General features: G+C 40.7%; 1 protein-coding gene across 4 annotated transcripts in view; it reads left to right on the top strand.

The window, feature by feature from the left end:
* ELMO1 (engulfment and cell motility 1) overlaps positions 1-21,043 on the top strand; it is a 308,693-nt gene extending 287,650 nt beyond the window's left edge. For all 4 annotated transcript variants that reach the window (XM_062509803.1, XM_062509813.1, XM_062509822.1 and 1 more), the window contains 4 exons: positions 2,379-2,486; positions 5,984-6,066; positions 10,803-10,880; positions 19,827-21,043. In XM_062509803.1, the coding sequence (XP_062365787.1) occupies positions 2,379-2,486; positions 5,984-6,066; positions 10,803-10,880; positions 19,827-20,027 (470 nt within the window). In that variant the 3' untranslated portion in view covers positions 20,028-21,043. The remainder of the gene's footprint in view (positions 1-2,378; positions 2,487-5,983; positions 6,067-10,802; positions 10,881-19,826) is intronic.
* Positions 21,044-22,163: the final 1,120 nt, after the last annotated feature.

The raw sequence follows: 22,163 nt of genomic DNA, 5'->3' as shown, positions 1-22,163 counted from the left end.
CAAGGTTGTGGCAGAGCAGAGTTATTAGTGAGCCCACAGGAGAGTTGTGCTGGACATGCCTCAAGCTGCAGTCTATGGCCATTAGTTTTTAATTAACCTCGGGTTATAAGGAGTTGCTGAAAAGACTCTTCAAATATTCAGAGCCTGGGTTTCTTCCCATTAATCCACCCATTCAAAACAAAGTATTTTCATGGAGGGATGTTCCCCTCTTTTATTACTGAAGGAACCAAGGCTACCAAAATACTAACCCTTAGGAGATAAGAGAGCCAAACCCTTGCTAACAGCAGCCCCATGTGTGATAAATTGAAAGGAATGCATGGTAATTTTTGTTTCTCTTTCAGTTAGAACATCTTTTTGCCCATGTCACTGAGAAGGTAGTGAAACCACGTTGGTTTTTATTAAGAAAAAAATTACAGTTTTAATTTTAGAGTTGGAAAGTTGTATTACTTCATCCAGTCCAACAATGAGGTTGCAGCTAAAGCTGGGTATGAAAGCTTGCTGCTGTAGTTACTGGAGGCTTTTCTTTAGGCATAATGGTCAACCATCAGATTCCATGGCATGTATTCTTTAAGTATCAGGCTTTTCTATAGTTCTGGTAGAGTTCCCTGTAAAAGGTATAGATCTAGAAAATTTTCACATACATCCTTCTGAGATACACAGACTGCCTAACAAGTTGCTTGTGTGTGAGCTCTTCAGATGAGAGTTTACTGAATGAGGGCTCCTACTTGCTCTAGTTTCAATTCCCTGCAAAAGTTGTGCAAGTGGGGTCTTCTTCTCAATCCCATACTGTGCTACACTGTATATTCTGCATATAGTCCAGGGATGCTTATATTTCAGCAGCTCTTCTTGTATGCATCACAGGAGCATAATCTCAGGCTCTCAACCTAAATCTTTCAGTGTTTTGTACGCCTGTGAAGTTGATAACCAGAATCTCTCCTTTGGCCATTTTGAGCCTTTGCCAGAGGTTTGTAAGGTTTTTTGAAACCTTTCTGTAGGAGGAGCTGCACACTCAGAAAGTAGTTTGAAGGGTGTAGGGTTTTTCCCCCAAACCTTTTTATCCTGGGACAAAGAAATTTAAAAGGGCATGTGAAAGTTCATTTTTATCATTCAATTGCCTGTGTTTTACTGCATTACATTTTAAGTGACCAGCCAGGGGCCTGGAGTCAGGAAGCAGCATGGTCCATGGAAGCAATGTTTTACTCAGAGAGCTAAGAAGCCTTTCCTCTGCTAACACCCAAGTGAGCTCACATATACTGGTTCTACTGCTTCTCCAATGTTTTATCCAAACTGAGGCTCCCAGCAACTGCAGCACCGCAGGGCTGACAGTGCTAACGTTTCCCCTAAACTGTCCCTCAGGCTGCTGCTTGGTACAGCATCAGCACTGCCAGTATGACAGAAGCACAGAGCCAGAGAAGCCCTCTTCCCCCCTCCCATGGCATTTTAACATGGAACCTTTGTTTGGATATAACAAGATTGTATTTTTGACAGCTTAACATTATGTGATCTACTTATTAAATAGAACATGTTCTGACAAGGAAGGGTAACCTCTTTCTTCCCATTTCAGAAAGGGAATTGGCAAGTACCATCCTTGCACACTAGGCAGGGTGGTGGCCTGGCTGTGCAAAGGTGATATTCTTCACAGGAGCAGATTTTAACAAATGTTGTTAGGGGGAATTATGTTCTGCAAAGCACAAGTTGTCAGGAGATGCAAATATGCATCTCCTAGGAAGGACTAAAATGCAAACTGGGGTGTGAACTGCATGGTGACACGTATATTTGTGACCATGCAAAGCACTGAGTTATCTCCAGGACAAGAGACTTAACGTCTGCTTTTTAAGTCCTTGCATGTTTATTAGGTCCAGTCTCTCCATAAATATGTGGGTATTCTCCTATGTCTACTACATGAGTCATAATTTTCATAAAGTATGGGATATTTCAAATTTATCAGTTTTTGGGTGTCCCACACAAGACAGCTGGTAGGGCTTGATTTTCACAAAGTGAAAAGTAGGCACTAAAAACGGAATCTTTTATGGGTAAATTATCCACTTAAAGCAGTTTCTTTGCCAGTCTTCTGGCCATGAGGGTATATAATATCTGGTAAAACTAAGTCAATTTTTTCTCACTAATATTTTTTTTTGAGCCAGTGACTATGTGAATAACGAAACCCATGTAGATTAATGCCAGCTTCATTTAATCAAATAAAATTACTGAGCAAAGTCCCTATCCTTCTTATATATACCCCACACATTTCTTCTTCTGAAAGAAAAGACAGCCTTTCCCTGTAGCACCTTGTCTGAGTAAGCTTTCTCCTCTGTTGTTGATAAGGCTAATGAATACATGTCAGTGACCTTGCCTAATTAATGTGTTTATTTCAACAGACAAATTTTGGTATTGTCGGCTTTCACCTAATCACAAGGTCTTGCACTACGGAGACTTGGAAGAAAGTCCACAGGGAGAAGTCCCTCATGATTCTTTGCAAGATAAATGTAAGTCATGCACGAAGATTGTGACACTTCTGCTTATTTTATGCTAGTTCTTCTTTATAACTTATAGTAGGTTTCTCTTAGGAGCTATCTTCATGAAGATAAAGAGCAGGGGACATTTCCTCCTGCATTCAAACACCACTCTCCTGGGTTTGGCAAGTGTGTGTGGGGACTGCGTTAAGCTTTTCAAGGAGTTTATAATTTCATTCAGCTTGGAAACTTCATGTCTTTCCTAGGGAGGAACACAGTTTATTTTCATTGCTCATCTAACTGCAGATGTCAAAAATACTTGGGCAATACAAAAAGTATTGGGAAGCACTGCCTGTCCATGGAAACAGGCAGTCTAGTGACTAGGGGAAAACTACATGGCAGACGTTTCTTTAGTTATTGTCAGCAGTGGACTTAAAGGTGACAGGTCACTGTGAACAGTATTGAGAGGACCTCACTGTTTCTGTGTAGCCAGCTGGGAGAGGACTGTGGCAGCTCCTATCAGGGGATTTATTGGGATTTTTCTTATGGCTAAAAGCAAGTTTGAAGTTCTTCAGAACCATCATACTCTAGTGATTTCTCCTTTGTACTTCAACATGAGTTGTAGTGATTTGACCTGTAATCCAGGGAAGCTTTTTTATTATAGTGGAAATAATGAAGATAGTTCCATCACTGGGACGTGACTTCAAGAAATCCAGCATTGAATAAGGAATAATATATTTTTGTTATTTTCTGAAAATCCTTGGCATTATCAAATTAGAAACACTTATACAGGTATTTCAGCTAGTAGTTTCATTTCTTTCATGGAATGGCAGAAAGACTAATTTTTCACAAGTTTGAAATTTTTCCAGCTTGAAAACTGGGCAATGATGTGAAATTTCCTCCCCTAACCTGTCTCCAGGCAGCTCCTTTTAAAATGTCCAAGTGCTCCCAGATGCAGTCTGAGAGGGAAAGAAAAGCCTGTGTGATGCTGGAGCCCTGACAGTTTGCAGTCACTTTCTCTTGTTTTCCTTGCCTTACAGATTGCCTCAAGGGTGCTCCACAATCTTACTGCAGTCTTGGCAGAATGTAGGACAGAGTCTCACATTGCTGCATTGGCACAGAAAGAGACTGTTTTTGTGGACAATGATTAGACAAATAGCCATAGAATGTTATAGTAGTGTCAGAGTGACAGAAGAATGAAAGTCACACTTGAACTGCAGGCATGGTTACAAGACCAGCAGTTCTCAGATTTGTTTGCTTGAAGCACACTTTCATATACAAATACCTGACCCTGACTGTGTCATCTAGCACTTGCATTTTCCATAGGGTCTTGAGCCTACTCAGGAATGTCAAGATCCCATGGGGGCAGAAGGCTCTTACTTTGGAAACTGTTGGGCCAGACCCACATGGTTAACTCAGTATGGCTGCTGGCAGAGTAGATACCAATGCAGTTTCAGAAAGAGGTGGTTATTTCATCAGTATCTCAGGTTTTCAGGCTATGAATGATACAAGATTTACCATAGTGCTACACACATTAGATGGAGTTTCATTTAACGAAGTTGAGAATATTGCAAGTCACATATAAAGTGGCACTATTGTTTGAAACATAACAGACCGAACTGGCTTGGGCATTTTACAGTATACTTTTCATAAATATTCTGGTTTTCTCTGGACAGATTACTGAATTTTGAATTCTTAAAGTTTGAATATGATGATCAATTTCTCAGCATTTGGAGCCAGGTCCACAGATAAAATAGAGTAGGTGGTAGGAAAACAGAACAAAGAGAAGCAGCATCAAGCATTTAGTGTACTCCTTGCCAAGCCTGAATAATTAGTCTCTATTCCCAAAAATAACTGTGGGTTTTTAGCCTTTTCACTTCTGTGAATGTCACCTCTCTCTTCAGGCCAGTAGAATTAACAAGCCGTGCAGACTCCACCTGGGACAGAAGACAGTTGCCCTCTTTCTCAATGGTTTATCTATTGTGAGCGCATCACATCTGTGCTCACACCCTCCAGCATCTTGTAGTCAACTTCTGCTACCTCCTGAAGTCTTTGATTTTATTTTTCTAATAAAAAATAAAATACTTGGCATAAGCCAAGTTCTAGATAAATAAAGATTAGGATGTCACATCAGTCTGTGATCTCCCACAGTAACTGTATTCCAGATCACACAGATCAAGTGTATGGAACCTGGAGAAAAGACTTCTTGGTTGAGAGGTCTAACCTCAGAAAACCTTATCTTATACAAATAGAGAAATTGTTTTTCTGGGCCTCTTCAAAAAATGGCAGGGACCCTTTTTTCTTAAGAAGATCTTTCTACTATAGTTGCAGTCTCACTCTCTCCTCTCAAAAACAGTATCTCTTCTCCAAACTAAATGGGACTGTCAGAGGCATAAAAATCAGCAGGCCCACAGCATAAAATTTTGAGACTAAAAGCAGAAATTGAGTTGTGAAGAGTCAAATTATTTCCTTTCTTTTCAGTTTTCCATGCAAAGCAAGTACTTTAAGAATGTCTTTTACATCTAATACCATCTGTTTGGCTGTAGTGCTAATGTAATTGGTCATAAAATATATAGTGGTGCTGTGCCCAGTAGAAAAGTAAATGCATTTCTCATCTTCACTACTTCCATTAGAGTTTGTGAAGAACTGGGCAGTAACAGGTTTTCATATTACAGGTTTTCATATTATCCTGTTCTATATATAAGATACTTTTCTGCAGCCATAAGATAATGGATTATTTATAGATCATAGAAACTGTCACTCAGGGACCATATTGTATTGTAGAGCACATAGATTCTCCATGATGTAATTAGCTTTGGAAAATTGACTTCTGCTTGAAACTCAGAGAAATTTATCTTTATGCTTTAATGACCTCACTCTGTGACTCTGAGTGGCATCAGATTCCACTATTTTTTCTTACCTTTCTTTTCCCCTCCGTCATTTCTGGTCACATTTTAAAGCAATTGGAATGGCTCATTATATGCCTTAGAATTCCTTATTCCTGCTAATATCAGAAGGAACTAAACTGCTGATGGGAGTGAAATAGAAAACTATTTTTAAAAAATTCCTACAGGCTTTTAAAAGATGGAAAACAGCACTGATTGAGGGGTCCAACTTGTCCAGTGTCCTGTCTCCAGCAGAGACTTTACCTGGATGCCAAGGAAAGAGCAACAACAGAGCAGGCACATTACATTAACAAGGAAAAAAAACTATATGGTTTTGAGATACATGAGTATACATAGTATCCAAACAAAGGTACATATTTACATGAAACACTATTAACCAAGGTAGTCTAAATAGGCAAGAAAAAGCATTTTCAGACTTTTATCCAGATGCCTGAAATTTTGTCAAGACTCACTGGTTCCTGTGTTAATTTTCTTCCAGTTTTGTTTCTTACGGAAAGGCTGGAAATGGCAAAGCACATGGCAATTTTAACACATTAGTCTTGCCTCTGTTTAGACTCTGTAGTTTTTACATACCTTGCTTCTAACTAATTTTCTGGGGTTTGATTTTCTTTCTTTTTAATGCAGTGCCAGTGGCAGATATAAAGGCTGTTTTGACTGGGAAAGACTGCCCACACATGAAGGAGAAAGGAGCTCTTAAACAAAACAAGGTATGGTTCTCAAATTGTTATGAACACTTACTGTGCAGAATACAAAGCTTGTCAACTTTATCTTCCCTGGAGTAACACAGGTATTTTTCATTTCAGCCTGACACATTTCCATGTATGTACACCTTTTGTTTCCACCTCAAATCATTTGAGTTAAGTTACTGGGACAGTTTAGCCTTCTTTGCTCATATTTCATGGAAGAAGTGCATTGTGATATGCCTAGGGCACAACTGGAATTGTCTTTAGTAGTGATCTTTTCCACCTATAAAGCAAAACAGCAATGGCTGTTGGTACTTACTCATGTATTGTCTCTGATAACTAGTTTGTTGCAGCTGTGTTCTCTGATGAACCCACATTCAGTGAACACACACCAAAATTGCACTTAATGTCCAGCTGATGATACCTGCAGGTCCAGTCAGGTAGAAAAATAACTGCCAACAAAAAGCTGTAAGGTAAATCCTGGGCAATTAAGGAGCCATGCAAGGACATGCTCAGCAGTTCATTTGAGAAAAAACCATGTAGGAGACAATATTCAGCTTAAATTGGATATATCCTACCTTTCAGAGTTGCAGAGCAAGAACTGTAAGCTGACAGTAGTACTAAAATAGTGCAGTGCCAGAATCTTACAGTTTTTGTTAGCAAGAATTGTCACCACATCAAGAAGATATGGATTTACTAGTAAGGTCTGGCATCATTAGTGGTGAACACCATATTCTTTGAGGTAGGTTAATAAATTTTCTATCGGGCTCTCTCTCACCTTACAAGAATCAATGAGGCTCTAATGGTGTTCAGTCTGACCTAGAACAACACCCCGAGAGGTCTGGGAGCCAGATCACAGGTTTTGAATCAGAATTTCTAATTACCTGAAACTGAGAAATTTTGGATCAGACCAGAAGGAGATTTAGATGGACAAAATAGTGAAGTTAAGAGTCCCTACTTCAACACTTTACATAAAATTGGAAAAAGCAGTTCTGATGGGAGCCATAAAAATTGAGAAGGCACTGTCAAAGCTACATCACACAACTAGTTGCACCTTCACAGCTGCAACTTCTCTTTCCTTAACTGGGTACAGATAGGCAAAGCATCCTGAGTATTTTTTGCATTTTTTTTTCTAACAGAGAAGTTGCTCTCCTTTCAACACTGGGTTTATATGGTAGGAAAGGAAAAAGTCGTATCAAGTGAGGAAAAAAAATCCCAAGAGTTATTTTCCCTTGTTGATTTTCTGAATCAAGGCACAAACACACACACATTAGTACACTAGATTACATATAACTCCTACCTCATGTTACAGCTGAACCATCAACGCATTTGGATGGGACATTTATAAAATTGCATATAAAGTATTTTTAGTTCTTCCTCGTCTTAGCACTTGTATGTCTGCACAAAAGGGAAAGATGGAAAGCAGTGGGTGGCAGTGATGGAAATGTGTCATCATTGTGGAGCAGGAATGTCTAGATAGTATTTAATGCTAAATAGGAATGCTGTAGATCAGTTTGTCCTCAGCTCTCAGCATTGCCCCATTTCCTTAGGTAAAATTGCTTTGGACTGGTATAAATTTTCTGGCTGAGAATGTGAAGATCAGGAATTCATAGGTAGCATAACTACATCCTTGGCTGGAGCATTCTATTTGTGACTCAGACAATGGCAATTTTGATGGTTTTACTGTTTCTGATGTGGTACAGGGTTTTTGATGGGATTTGGGGTTTTTGGTTTGGTACATTTGTTTTTTTTTTATTTCCTCAGTTCCTTATTTCTTCCCCTGAGAAGCACAGAATTTTTGAATTATTCTGTCATCCCAATCAAGCTGTCAGGCACAATATTGCAACTGTTTAACTGACATAGTTGTTAACAGACATACTGACTGTTGTTTGCAGTATATCAAATTATATAAGGGTTATGCAATTAAAATTTATAAAATGGCAGACACAAAATGCAATTCAGCTGAATTTGGTGTATGAAACCTTTCACTTTCTGAAATTTCACAATCAGTGATATATATTTTTAAGAGACCTTTTCATTCTGTGCTTTCTTTGTACATATATAATGTCCACCTCAATTTATTCATTGGCAGAAAAGAAAACAGAATGGCAGAATGCCATGCTCTGAGCACAGCTGGAATTGGCAAAATGTCCATAATAAAGGCTTCAGCATCTCTTCATTTGCCAGCACATGGCCATTGTTCTTTCAGCAGGACAATTTGGAAAGAAATAAGAGTTAAACTGAATTGGAATTCACATGCATATAAATCTGGAACGATGTGATGGGACCAGATCTGAATCCATTGTTGTTTGTCTTGCTTGTGTTTTTAAATTAGGTTTAATTTTTAAATCCTTATTTCTGACTCCCAAGTAGTACCAATGATTTTCAAGGAAATTAAATGTCAGATTTTGCAGCCTTCAAAATAAAGCATGATAGAATAATTAGAAAAAAAACATGGCCAGATATTTTGAAGTGTCCTTTATCTGCTGATGTGGCAGATTTCTGGCTTTGTGCCTTTTTATTCAGCTGAAATTCTCCTCCCCTCCCCTCCCCTCCCCTCCCCTCCCCTCCCCTCCCCTCCCCTCCCCTCCCCTCCCCTCTCCTCCAGGTTCTCCTTGTAATTGATGGGACTGTAACAAAACCAGGTGGGGGTTCCTAGCAAGTCAGCCAGCTCAACCATTGAGACCAGTGTCAGTATGGAGGGCACAACTGGCAACTCCAGTTCCTTTGGCTTCCATTCTCCTTGACAGTTTGCTGTGCATAAAGCAACAGAGATGCTGGCACCTGGAAGTTGTATTTCTCATGTCTTAAGAGTCCAGGACAGTCAGCAAAGAAGCTGAGCTGTAGCCAGGGCTGACAAAACACTTTCCTCCACAAAGAGAAGCTTGGTGCCCTTAATGTAGTCCTTTCTCATTCTCTGCCTGACTGGAAATGACCAAAGCCTTGACATCCTGACTCATTCCTCTTCCAAGCAGAGATTCCTTTCCTGTTTTTTCTCTTTTTGACATGAAGAAGAAGTTCTATTTGTTGGAGTTTCTCAGAGGAAATATTACAGGGATCAGGCCTCTGGGATTGTTGACCTTCATGAACATCACAGTATAACAGTACAAGCCTTTTTTTTCAGAGCTATAACCTCAGTGGCATTATTTGGCATATTCTGTCAGTAATTTAGAACACTGTGTGAGGAGATAATGCCAGGTTCATGTGGGCAGACTAGATTTGTTTCTGTAATGAGGGACATCACTCTTAATAAGGTGTGGCTGAGAGACATGCCTACAACACAAAAGGGCCATGTGAGCCCTGAGCCATTTGTTTGCTGAGTGCACCAGCACTGTTCGTCCTTGCAACCTCCACAGAGATTTAACACAATGAGGATTTAACATAGGTTTGTCTCCTATAGCCTTGACAATACATCAAGTCAAACCTAGTAACTAAACTCAATGAAAACAAGAACATTTCCCATGAGAAGCCTTATCTCTTATTATCCAAGATTATCCCTAAGGATGGCAAGTTTTATGGTTCAGACTCTGCTCTTAATCATACAACTTCAAAACCAAAAAAGCCCTTACAGAAATCCAAATATCTATGTCTGTCTCAGACCATGAGCTCAGGGGTAGAAATCTAGAACAATGTTTATGTTGCAGTCCCTACAGTCAGTTCTTCAATTTTAAAACTTAATGTTACAAATTTAGCAAGCCATTCTCCTTTCACCGCTGGCGGTGCAGGGACTGTTGTCAGCTGAGAGTCAAACAAAAGCTGATGTCAGTATGATAGGGCTGAGGAAGCCAAGAGGCAAAAGGAACACTACATGTGATAGAGATCATAGTTACAAGTCAGCACTCTGCTCTGTAGCTGGGTCTCTTTTCCACAGTTAATATATCCATACCATCGAGCTTACAGATTGTGAGATCCTTGTAATGGCACTTGTAGTGATGCAGGCAGAAACCATAATATGGCCACAGATAAGTCATCTTTGAATACTCACTGCTGGCCACTGAAAGATCATTATTTATTCAGATTGCCTGGGTTTCCCTGTGGGAGTTCAAGGTGACTTTAAGTGAAGGTCAGCACTTCATGAATTCTCCTAGGTTCCTTGTATAATTCCAGCTTCAGTGCTTAGGGGAAAAAAAAAAGAGATAATTGCTTTTTCCTTTCCCAAAATTCCTTTCGGTTTTTAGGTAACTGGCATAGTTTGGTTTGACTCAAGCTGGTGATTCTGGTTCAGATGGAAACAAAATTACAGAAATCTTCTGAGTGAATTATTTAATATATTTCCAGCAGTGTAAAGAACATGAGTATATACCAGGATATTAACTGCCCTGACAAAATTTTTAACACAAGGAGTCAAACCTTGCAGAACTTTGTGAGTTTAATCTATACAAAGTGAAAAAAACCTGTGTGTTTTCATGAAGAGTTTAATGCAAATGTACTGTTATTCATTATACTGATTTTAGCCCTCACCATTGCCTAGCTTAAATTTCAACTCAAATGCTAAAGTAAATAATGATCCAGTGGTCCACAGTAAGCAGGTGAGTTTGAGGTGGGTGAGTTTATTTTAATGAAGCAACCATGGTGGTATTCTTGCTGTGACAGTCTCTTGCAGTGGTCTGATACTGCTGCAGTTTTGGCCAGACAGGAGACTACCATAAACTATTTTTCAACTTGTGCTGGGGAATAATGGATAGGAAAGAAAGATAGACTTGAATGTACAAATGTCTCTCTCATGCATCATTAATATGTGTTTCTTTATATTGTTCCAGGAGGTGCTAGAACTTGCTTTCTCTATATTGTATGACTCAAGTGGCCAGTTGAATTTCATCGCTCCAGACAAGCATGAAGTAAGTCATGTTCAGAGTACAGAAACTTACTTGAAGTTACCTGAGTTGCTTTAAGGCACAAAATGGCTTTGTAAGATTATAAGAATGGGTGTGCTGGTTTTGCATTAATTAGGACTTAGAAAAGGGCATCCACGAAAGTTTTCTCCCTGAGAACTTCCTCTGTGACTTGATGGGACCAATTGGAGTTTGGCTGGGTTGTTGACTTGGTCCACCTCTGTGAATTCACATTTTGAAGCGAGCAAACCCTGGGAACGGCCCTTTTCTCTTCTGTTACCTGCAGGACTGCAGGTAACAGGGTCCGGGCCTGGCTCCACTGCGTGGCCTGTGAGCCCGGCAGGGGCAGGGACGGCCCCCCTGTCTGGGAAGAGGGCATGTCCCAGAGGGGAGGAGTGGTAGCCATTGACAGTGGGTGCCAGCTGAGCCCAGGGAGGATGATTTTCAGCTGTCCCAGCCGTTCCCCCCCCAACCTTTCCAGAGCAGCTGCTGCTGTTTCTGGCTCGGGCCAGCCCCTCCCAGTGCTGCCTGAGTCTCCCCAGATGCTGGCACAGCTCCAGCATGGCCTGGCTGCAGCCTCTCCATTCCCTGTGTGAGATCTTAACTCTTTCAGTGCTCAGATAAGACTTGCAGACCTTCAATCCTGCCTCGAGTGAGAGAGAGAAAGAACAGAGAGAAGACACCAAAGTCAGTGAAGCAGGACTCAGGTTCCTGGAAGAGAATGAGGCGACACCATGAATTTAGGTTGAAAATCCTTTTGTAAGCTATGGGGATGGACTGTAATATAGTAAAGATTCCTATAAATTGTGGAGGGTGGGGGGAGGGGGGGAAGTGTTCAATTTGTAGATCATGAGCAAAAGCACCTGTGTTGAAGAGCCTTTGCCCTGAGGGAAGAAGATCTCTGTTCCTAGAAATGAAGCATGAACAGAGATAGATAGATAGATAGATAGATAGATAGATAGATAGATAGATAGATAGATAGATAGATAGATAGAACTTTTGCTTTTGAACAGCTCATCCTTAAAAGTAATACCCCATTGTGTTTGACATGGCCTATAAGCACAGCTCTGGGAAGTCTGTGAAGATGGGAAGAGTTTCACAATTGCAGATTCCTGGGCAGCTGCTATTCATGAAAACTGAAGCCATGAGAGAACTTTTTTTCCCTCTTGTAGTGAAGTCCCTATAGCCTGACAAGGGGAGACTCCTCCCTCTAGAGTGCACTGAAAAGGACCATTCTTAAGTTGGCAAAGATGTGGGAGAGGGGATGGTCTGAAGGTTTAATTCTGATTTTTATTATTCCTTTATGTTGTTAATAAAAGTTTTAGGCCTGCTTTGCTTTTGCTCCTAATCCTATCTCACAGCAGAAAATGAGTGTATTGAAATTGGCAGTTCTAAACCACTACACTGAATTGGTGTTTCCACTTGGTTCCAAACTGAAACCAGGACAATGGGCATCTTGGCCCAGGGTATAGGTCTATCTAAATCAGTGTCATCTCAAAACAAACTGACATTCAAGGGATTAGTATAGTAACAAAACCTTCTGCAATTTTGTTGAATATCTGAGCCACAGAAGAAATGTTTTGTATTCCTATATCCCGGGGCACATGAAACTCCCAATTACAGACCAGTATTTCTAAGCCCTCCTGAAATACGAACCATAAGAAAGATAAATAAGAGAGCTTGGGCAAACCTTGAAGTTCTACAGACCTCAATCACAATTTCCTCATTTCTTGTGGTCTTCTGTGCTTTAGACACTAGAGAATTTTGTTGCATGAGCTTTCAACACTGATAATTTATACAGCCAGGCTTTCGAAGAATCACTGCCAGCCTCAGTTCATTTTGACAATGAATGACATAATCAGGGGTGATTATACCATCACTGGATCTCAATTTCAGCCAAAGACTTGTGCTCTCCAGAATGGCATATCCCCTTTTTCTTACTTTCACATTGCTTAAGAACATTCATGAAAGGTGATCATAGAAGGCCCCCTCTATTCCATCTCCACAGGAGAGTGTTTTACAACAGCTTTCACTTGTATACAGACAATGTAAATACCAATAGCAAGGATGAATGATAACCCCTTCCCTGCTTCCTTCTCTTAGAAAAAGCCACAAAGAAATAGAAGACATCATTGCCTTCTGGAATGTGATGGGATTAATTTACCTTAATTGTGTTGAAAAATTGGATGCATTTCTCTCAAAAAAATTTCAAGAAAAGGTTTAGCAGAATGCACTACATTAAAAAAATCCTTCTTGTTCCTAAAGCAAGAAGAGTTGTGTTGCACACTTATTTTTACACATTTCTTGTCAGTTCAGGACACTGTTCTAAGATGATGAACTACAGAAGATTGCTTTAAACTGCATTATACTGTAGTGTTAAAAAAATGCATGAAATTGCTTTACAAGTGAAGTGTATTAGTTATGCCACTTCAACATTGGTTGTTCTTCAACTAAATCTTAATCTTAAGAGAGGAAATACAGTTGTGCCCATTTGAGTCTTTCTGTGGATTAATATTTGAGTGTCATTTTCAAGAGAAGTATTGGCTGGTCAGTTTTCATGTAAGAGAAAGGGCCAATAGTATTGCAGGCACAATGTGCCACTAGAGCTGTAGTTCTAAGCAACACATGGTTGTCTTCATCTTCTGAACTGAACATAGGTTCGATGATTTCTGATGTAAATTCTCCAGAAAGTGAATTCCAGACTGTTTCAGCTCAGAAGCACAAACGGTCATGAAAACCAACAATTTTTTCAGCCACTGTACCTCAAATACAGCCTACAGCTACAAGTGCATTTTAATGGTCCAAATGTTCAAAAGCTGCTACAGCATCCCACTGACAGACAGTAGCAGTGAAATGCACTAACCCAATTGCTCATGATTGCGTTAACACACCTTTTATCTTAATTTTCCTTTTTTGGTATTGTGCAGCTTCTTTGAAACAAAATTAATATGTAAAAAATAAGGCCAGAGGCAACAGTTGCTGCTGCCACTTGACAGTTCCCAAATGAAAGTTTCTAAAAAGACATCTCACTTCCTCTGTATTTTTCTCTGGCCTTCAGAAGAGTGAGTTGTCATTAAAGTAGAAAGTACAAGTGTTCGGAGGAAGCACCTACAAGGAAAGGCAAGTAGTTTGTGACTCTTTGTCATGGGTTTAGCGTTGGCCAAAACACCAGTGCACCCACTAGAATTATTTACTCATTTCCTGCTGTGAGATGGGATTAGGAGGAAGGCAAAACAAGCTCAAACCTTTAAGGGTACAAAGAAAAATTTAATTACTAGAAACTATAAAAAAAACAGAACTCAGAATAAACTTTTAGAATACTTCTTCTTCCCCCACAATTTATTTTCTTTCACACTGACAACACACAGAAAACCAATCAGTCAGTTCACCATCTCTAAAAATAGTCTTTCACCATTTTACTTGGGAAACAAGACTTCAGTCTATGGAGATTTTCTCCAGAGGAAAACAGTTTCCTCATGGCCTCGATGGTCACAGTGAATGAGCTGCCCGGGAGAATGGAAATCTGATCACTGTTTAAAAATCCCTTCCTTGACTAATACTCTTCCCACAATTATTATTGAGGACAATGTCAACTTATGGGGCACACTTTAAGGATTATAACAGTACAAACAAAAGCTCTCTTTATCTTTGAAAACAGAGATCTTCCCTGTGGGGCAGCAGGAGTCCTCTCTATTCAAACCTATGGGATCACAGCCATTTCAACATCTGCTTAATTTAGCACAAATGCCTCTGCTCATATCTACAGTTAGAACATTTCATCCACCCCATAATGCATTTCTATGAGTTATAAGGAAACAAAAGTCTCTTCTCCATAGCTTAAAAAAGAGACGTTTCAGTCCAAGAGTGAGCCATCTCCATCAATCCCTTCCATGTGGGACCTTGACTTCTTCCTTTTATATGACCTCAGTGTTTTCATGCTGTTTCTGTGTGTATCTTCATCTTGTTCCTTTTCTTTCACTCAGGAGAGAGAACAAAGGGTCTGCAAGTCTCATTCTGGGCAGTGAAAGAGTTAATATCTTGCCAGGATGGAGCAGTTGGGGTGGAGTATTTCAGACTGCATTGGGGGCTGGGCCAACATAGCAGGGGCTCAACCTTGCTGCGACTCGGGTTGACTGTCTCTCTCCCAGGCCATGCGGGAGTCCTGGAAGGGCAGGATGGGCCGCCCAGAGCTGGTCTCACAGGGGGACCCTACAGATCGGCAGCAGGGCAGGGTTTTAATGTAGGCTAGATGTTCAGCCAACCCAGAGGCCCCCTGGCCGCGCCAGGGCGGGGCTAGGATCTTAGCAGCCGAGCGGGACTCCCTCTTCCTGTTGGGAAGACGCTGTCTCTCCCCCAGCTGTCTCTCCCCCAGGCCATATAGGCATCCTGGCAGGGTGGGCCTAGCCACCCGGAGCTGCTCCCAGGGTGTTAGCAGCGGCAGTATTTCTGCCACGCTGGGGGGCAAGGGGGGGGAAGCAGGCAGGATCTCAGTGGCCAAAGGGCCTCCCCTTCCCAGCCCAATCCCGAGCCCAGGCCTGTCCCCAGCCAGACTAGTTAGTTACCTTCTGAGAGACTGGAAATGAAAGAGCTTCCCAGCGTTTTTCGTCTTTACAGGTGTGTTTTACAAAGGCGCATAAACTTTCTCATTGGTGTAACAATGTGTCAGTATTAAAAATCAGACCTCGATTGCTTCTTATCAGATCCAAAGGAGGCTGCCCAGGTCGGACAGGGAAACAGGCAAACCACTACACTCTTCATCAGAGTAGTTAAGGTGCCTGTTGATAGAAGTGCTAGTTTAGCAGCATTGTAAGTTTGGGAGATTTGGTGGTGACATCTCAAGATTCTGAAAGCTTTGTGTGAAGCACCAGGAATGATGTTGGTACATGACAATTTCAGGTCAGACTTGCAGGGCTTTTTTAAAGTACTTTTGCAGCCCTCCTGATTGTAGAGTGACACTGAAATGTAGGAGTTGAGTGTGTCCTAAAAATAAAAATTGAACAAGGCTCATAGGATAATTCTAGCTGCGAGGAAGCCTGGAGGTGTCCTGAGCCCAACCTCCTGCTCAAAGCAGGTCAGGAATGAGCTCACACCAGGTTACTCAGGGCTGCATCCAGATGGATGAAGCCTGTGCAACCTTTCTAGTTCTTGTCTTCCAAGGTAATTCTTTGATAAAATCTCATTACTAAACCAGTATCATTGAGATTTGGACCTCATTCTAGCACACTTAAGTTTGTCAATTCCCTTAGCCATCTGTTGAAGCTTACTGCTAGCCAGAGGATTCAGTACTATGAGATCATTCCATTGTATTTGTTTTACATTGAAATACTAATAACTGGTTTCAAGTACACAACAAAATAGGTGGATTAATCTTATCCATTATTTTTGACAAAGAAACTGATGAGGGAAGCCATAATTAGGTTTCATTGGAGTTTTATGAAAATGAATCTTGTAAATTAATTTTTCAATGACTCTTAGTTTCTCTCTCTCTTTTGCATATTGAAAAGAAAAAAGCTTGTGAATTAATGCCTCTGCTTTTCCAGCATCTCATTAGGATGTCTCTCTGCTCAACATGTGCAGGAGTTTAATTAGGTGCATTTGCCAATATGGAGATTAGAGAGGAAGCCCCTTTTCCAGTCCATTGCACTAATCAGAATTGTGGCCAAAATTTAGTTTCTGTGGGCCCTGAATGAGTTATATCTGGGAAAGGAGAGAACTGCAGTTATGTATTCTGGTTCCATGGGATTCCTCTCCAGAGGAAGAGCTGGCCACACTCACTGCACAGGTGATGGGCCATTTACATTAGGGGCTGCATCTGTTGAAAAAATTCTCTGCTCTCCTGTAACCTGAGCAGAGACTTTTGCTTTTCTGTTCCTTTCTTCATAATGAATTCAGGGAAAACTCTCCCAAAGGAAGATTTCAAGTAAATCATAAAAGATTATAGTATGTTAAAATATAATTATTTTTCTAGAATAGCTTCATTCTTTTCCTGATATTCTTCATTCACTCCAAAAAAATTCCATGCTTTAAAAGTCTCCAGTGGCACACTTTGACAGCCTAGAATAGGCAGGCTAAGTTGTCTATTTAGTACTTGCCAGCAGGACAACCTGAACTCTAAAGTCTCTTCTGTATAGCTGATCTCCTATTAAAGCTGTGGCTTGGCTTGCCCACACACTGGGTGAAAAAGCTCCCTTGCTACTGTTTTGTTACTGACTTAAGTGGGTTGTATTTCAGTTCAGATGCTGAAGTGAGCTAAGCCATGCTATTTTTGAAACATTCCCTTTTTCTGGATGAAGAGGGGGACTTCTTGCACTTCCTTAAAAATAATCCTCCTTTCTGCTGTGGAATGAAGTCAGCCATGGCTATAAACTCAGCAGCATCATGTAGCAAATGGTCAGCTACATTTAAAACCCCTTTTTTCTTTTTTGGCAGAAGAAATTTTTGTAGGATAAAAATAAATGCAATTACAGTTGATTTAATTTTTCTCCTGCAAACTAGGACACAAGTTCATGATTGAAATCTGTATTTTTAGATGACAGCATTTGAGTATTTCTGTTCATAATTGAATAAATGGCATGTAGTAATAAATGGAAGTGACTTATTCAATAGAAGTTGACTCTAGATCACCAATCTCCCTTGAATTTGTTGCTGATTTTAAATGGTTATTCAGCCCACATTTATCACAAGCTGTCATCTGTTGGGAAAGATGGCATCTCCTGTTAGGAAAAAGCTAAAAGTAAGGAAAAGGTTTTAAGAGGCCAGTTCAGAATTTGCAGCATTTAGGATTACACCCAAGCAGCTTGGCATTTAATTTTCATGAAGGACAGAGCACTAACTAACTAGTTTTCACAGTATTATTATTGTGAAATAATAATACTATGTTATTTTGTGTAAAATAGTGGCAAAGTAGGCATAGATATGTGAGACTACCAACTGTAATAATTTCATATATAGAAAAATGTCTTGGTTTAGTTTTTTTGTTTCCCGGCCAACGCACCAAAAATGTCGTAGTTTGGGTTTGTCAACTCTAATATATTTACTTTCTATTGTAAAATAGGATTAGGAGTAAAAGCAAAGCAGGTCCAAAACTTAACAGGGAATAAAGAAAAACTTTATTAACAACACAAAGGAAAATAATAATAAATCCAGAACAGATTTTCAGACCACTTCCTCCTTCCCCTTTGTCACAGCTTAACAACATACAGAGACACTTCAGTCTAAGGAATTTAATTAAATAATCTTTTTCAGTTCACTTTAGGGAGAGGAGTTTCTTCTTGTTTAGCTATAAGGATCTTTTTCTAGAGAGGAAATAACCAGTTATCTCCGACTCCACTTTTTTCATGAATAACAGCTGCCCAGGATCTGCCATCATGAAACTTCTCCCACTTCACAGCCTTCCCAGAGCTGAGTTGCAGGCCATGTTAAAAAGTCATGGGGTATTACTTTTAAGGATGAGCTACTCAAAGGCAAGAGTTCTCTTTAGCTCACTTCTCTCTGTTCATACCTCATTCCCAGGAACAGAGATCCCCCTTTTTCCTTCGGGGCAAAGGATTTTCCAAACACTACACTTCATTCCACCCCCTCAATGTCTTTTTTTATTCACGGTTTAAAGGAATTTTTTCCTGTAGTACAGTCCACCCCTATAATTTACAGATTTTTCAGCCAGTCTTCATGGCATCTCTTCATTCTTCCATCTAGAAACTTAGCTTTTGCTTCATTGACTTTGGTGTATCCTTTCTGTTCTTCTTCCTCTCACCCAAGGAAAGATGGAAAGTCTGTAAGTCTTGTCTGAGCATTGGAAAAGTTAAAATCTCACACAGAAGTTGCAGGGGTTGGGCCAGGCCGTGCTGGAGCTGTGTCAGGATCTCAGGCTGCCCAGGCCATGCTGGGGGAGGCAGACGGACAAAATCTGCAAAGTCCAGCCAGAGTAGAAGTCGGTGACAAGGCTCTGGTTCCATGGCTGCCTTCCGGTGCTGACTGCACCCAGCTCCAGCTGCAGGCCGGGGGTTCTCCCTCTGCCCTGCCCAGCACACAAAGCCCTGGGGGCTCTCCCAAACCGGGCCCAGCTGCCTCCCCCCAAGCCACGACCACACCGGGGGAGGGTGTGGAGGACCTTAGCAATGGGCTTTTTCTTCTTTTTGGCTATCAGGCCTCCTGGTTGGAAACGGGGCCCAGAAGCCTCCAGAGCCCACCCCGCCGGGCCCAGGCCACATGAGAGGGACCCGGGCCACGTCAGTGTTACCTTGTGAAAGGCCAGAAATGCAAGAGACCTCTCCCGCCCTGTACTTGCTTCAAATGTCATTCACAGAGCAAACCGAGTTTTCCAATTGGTTTCTCAGGCTGTCAACAACTAAACCAGCCTCCAATTGGTCGTATCAATTCACAGAGGAAGTTCTCATGGAGAAAAACTTCCTAGTTTGCCCTCCCCTCAGGTGCTTTCAAGGTAAAACCAGCACAGAAAGCAAACAATGATAAAAGCAGATAGTGCAGGATTTTTTACGCTAAGAGTCAAGAAGGATTTGGGGGTGGGATTTAGTTCACCTAACTTAACTCTCTTGGAATTAAAAGTTTAGTTAGTATAAGATAATCAGGATCTTTTAATAGGTACTGGGGAAGGAGAATGAGAGGAGTGAAGGAGATTTCACCAGAGGTTTATTGTCCTAAGTTAGTTTCCTTCTCCAGTAATTGCAGAAGAACATTCAACAAGAAGTTTGGAGGAGATGCTGAATTGCCAGACAACTAAACACTGTCATTTCTTCTATTTTGTGGAATTTTTTTCCATCTTCTGAGCAGCTCAGTGAAAGCCTTTCCTCATTATATTATAAAATGCATCAACTTAATTTTAGGTCTCTTTTAAGGCCCCGTGGGAGCAGTAACTGTGGAAGACCAGACCATACAAGGAGTTTGTGTATAAAAAGTCTTATTAATGACAGTTTTTATCCTTTTCCTGTGCAGTATTGTGTATGGACTGATGGTTTGAATGCTCTCCTTGGGAAAGATATGTTGAGTGACCTAACGCGGAACGACCTAGACACACTGCTCAGCATGGAGATAAAGCTACGCCTCCTTGACTTGGAAAATATACAAATCCCAGATGCTCCCCCACCTATCCCAAAGGAGCCCAGCAACTACGACTTTGTTTATGACTGTAACTGAGGCAGTCACAGAAACTTGCTCTGAAACTGGAAATACATTATAACTGGAGAGATATTAAAAATGAAAAAAAAAAAAAGACCCACTTTTGCACCTTGGATTTTGGCTTTGGGAAGGGATGTAGAAACATTTGCATTCCTCCCTGTTCCCTGCATCCCTTCCTTCCCCATTCCCATCTTCCCCATTGCTCATCCAAATCCACATTGCTTTAATTAATTTGTAATTGCAGGCCATTGGCCTTACTTAAGGCAAAGACTGCCATTAAGAAGCACCCTCCTGAGGACTTTTTTAATGTTTTTAATACTGGAGTAGACATTCTTAACTAAAGGGCGTTGTTACCAAACTGCATGCTTGTGAAACCCACTTGGCAGGGCAGAGGCTTTAACTGGTAGGAGGAGGGAGGTAGGGAGCAAGAGCAGCTACTGTAAGCAATTTCCCCAGACATTTAAAAGTCTTCTCACCACTGAATCCAGTGTGATGATGAAATTTGTTAACTGCTTCCCAGTGTTTGCACTGTCCATCACTGTCATTATTCTCCACCATCATCTCAGCTATTGCCTCCAGGCTTTACCCAGCTGATCGGCTCCCAGAGCGGAAAGTCTGCAGGTTTTGGCTGTACCATACGCTGCAATGCTGCAACAGCTTTTGACTTCTTTTCCTCCCAGCTCTTAAAATAGCCCCACACTAGCAGATCACTCAAACAAAACATGTGTGAAGCCGCTAGTGTGTCCCATCCCTGTAGTGTTCCCTAAGCCTCAGTTGCCTCTGAAATTGGCTTGTTGCTATTTTAAGTGATTTTTATTTCCTTGGTCCAAAGTTTAACAGTAATTTTCAAAAATGATTTACAGCTGCCAAACATTCCGTTTTACATCATTGTCATTGCTAGAGTGTTAGAAATTTGCAAGGGATTTTTTTTGTATGGGTTCTAATTTTTTTATTGTATTTTGCCAAACAAATTTATTTAATTAAAACTAATTTCATTGTAAGTACTTTTGAGGAACAATATTTTTACTTAATTTTCATTTGGAACACTTGCCCTGAAGGGAAAAAACACCATTCTCTTCAACTTCACTGTTGAATAAAAATTGAGTTATGATGATTCTTGGAACTTTGTTTTTTTTCTGAAGTTGTCTTTTATTCCTTGTGGTTCTTAGCAATTCTGAACTATTTAGTAAAAGGAGGAGTGGGAAGACCTTTATTATCTGCATCTGATTTAACTTACTTGTTTGTTAGTGGTGACAAGGATGAAATGCATCCAGAGATCTCCATTGCCATGGTTACATGAGCCTTCCTGTGAGAAGGGCCCTTGTGAAATCCAAAATCCCAGCATACTGATGTGCTCGTGGTCAGTTCAAGGCTATTGCCTTTCCTGTGTTTGCAGGGGTAGCTGTTTTCCTGTATTTCCATTTTTTTCCATTGAGAGTGTTTATGGCTGCAGTAGATTAGTATTAGGATGGTTTGAGCTTTGCAGGATGGATTACCGTCATCCTCATGTTTTTCTAGGCATTTCACTCACTAAGTTCAACTGCAGAATTTTGAATCTAGAGGAACCTACCAGCTCTTTCCCTCCCACTGCACATGCTGAAAACAGATGTTTATGTGTAAGTTTCTCTCCTGCTCAGATACAGCTGAAAAAGACAGTGAAGGGGTTTTATCAGAACTCGTGCTAGTGAGACACCCAGAAGATGGTTCCAGTTCTGACAGTCATAGAAATTCTCAACTGAGGTCACCTTTGCTCCATCCAGATGGCTCTGGGGAAAATATCCTGACTGGCCTCACACCAGTTGAGGAGAGAAATTATGTCCTGCAGGTGCAACAAAAAGGAAGATAATGGGAGCATTGTATGAATGCAAGCATCGAAGATTCAAGGAAGGTACCTTCCTGAAGCTGTGCTTGCAGTTTTTTTATGAATGCGTTGATGTAACAGAAGATACAAGTTGGTTTTGGTGATAATGGATGAAAAGTAAGTTAATAAGAGAGACTGAGTTAAACTCTGGAGGGGGAAGATATGGTGAAGTGTGGCCTGAGAAAAGGGTTCAGTCTTAATGAGAACAGAGATGTACAACATGAGTTGTGTGAATTTCTGATAGTTTATTCTTCAGAGCTTTGTCAGACTATAGCAAAGGTAGTCATGCTCAG

This window comes from Cinclus cinclus, chromosome 1 (assembly GCF_963662255.1).
Source record: "Cinclus cinclus chromosome 1, bCinCin1.1, whole genome shotgun sequence".
In the NCBI taxonomy this organism is placed as follows: Eukaryota; Metazoa; Chordata; class Aves; order Passeriformes; family Cinclidae; genus Cinclus; species Cinclus cinclus.
Note: the sequence above shows the minus strand (reverse complement) of the source record. Positions and strands in the feature narration are given on the sequence as shown.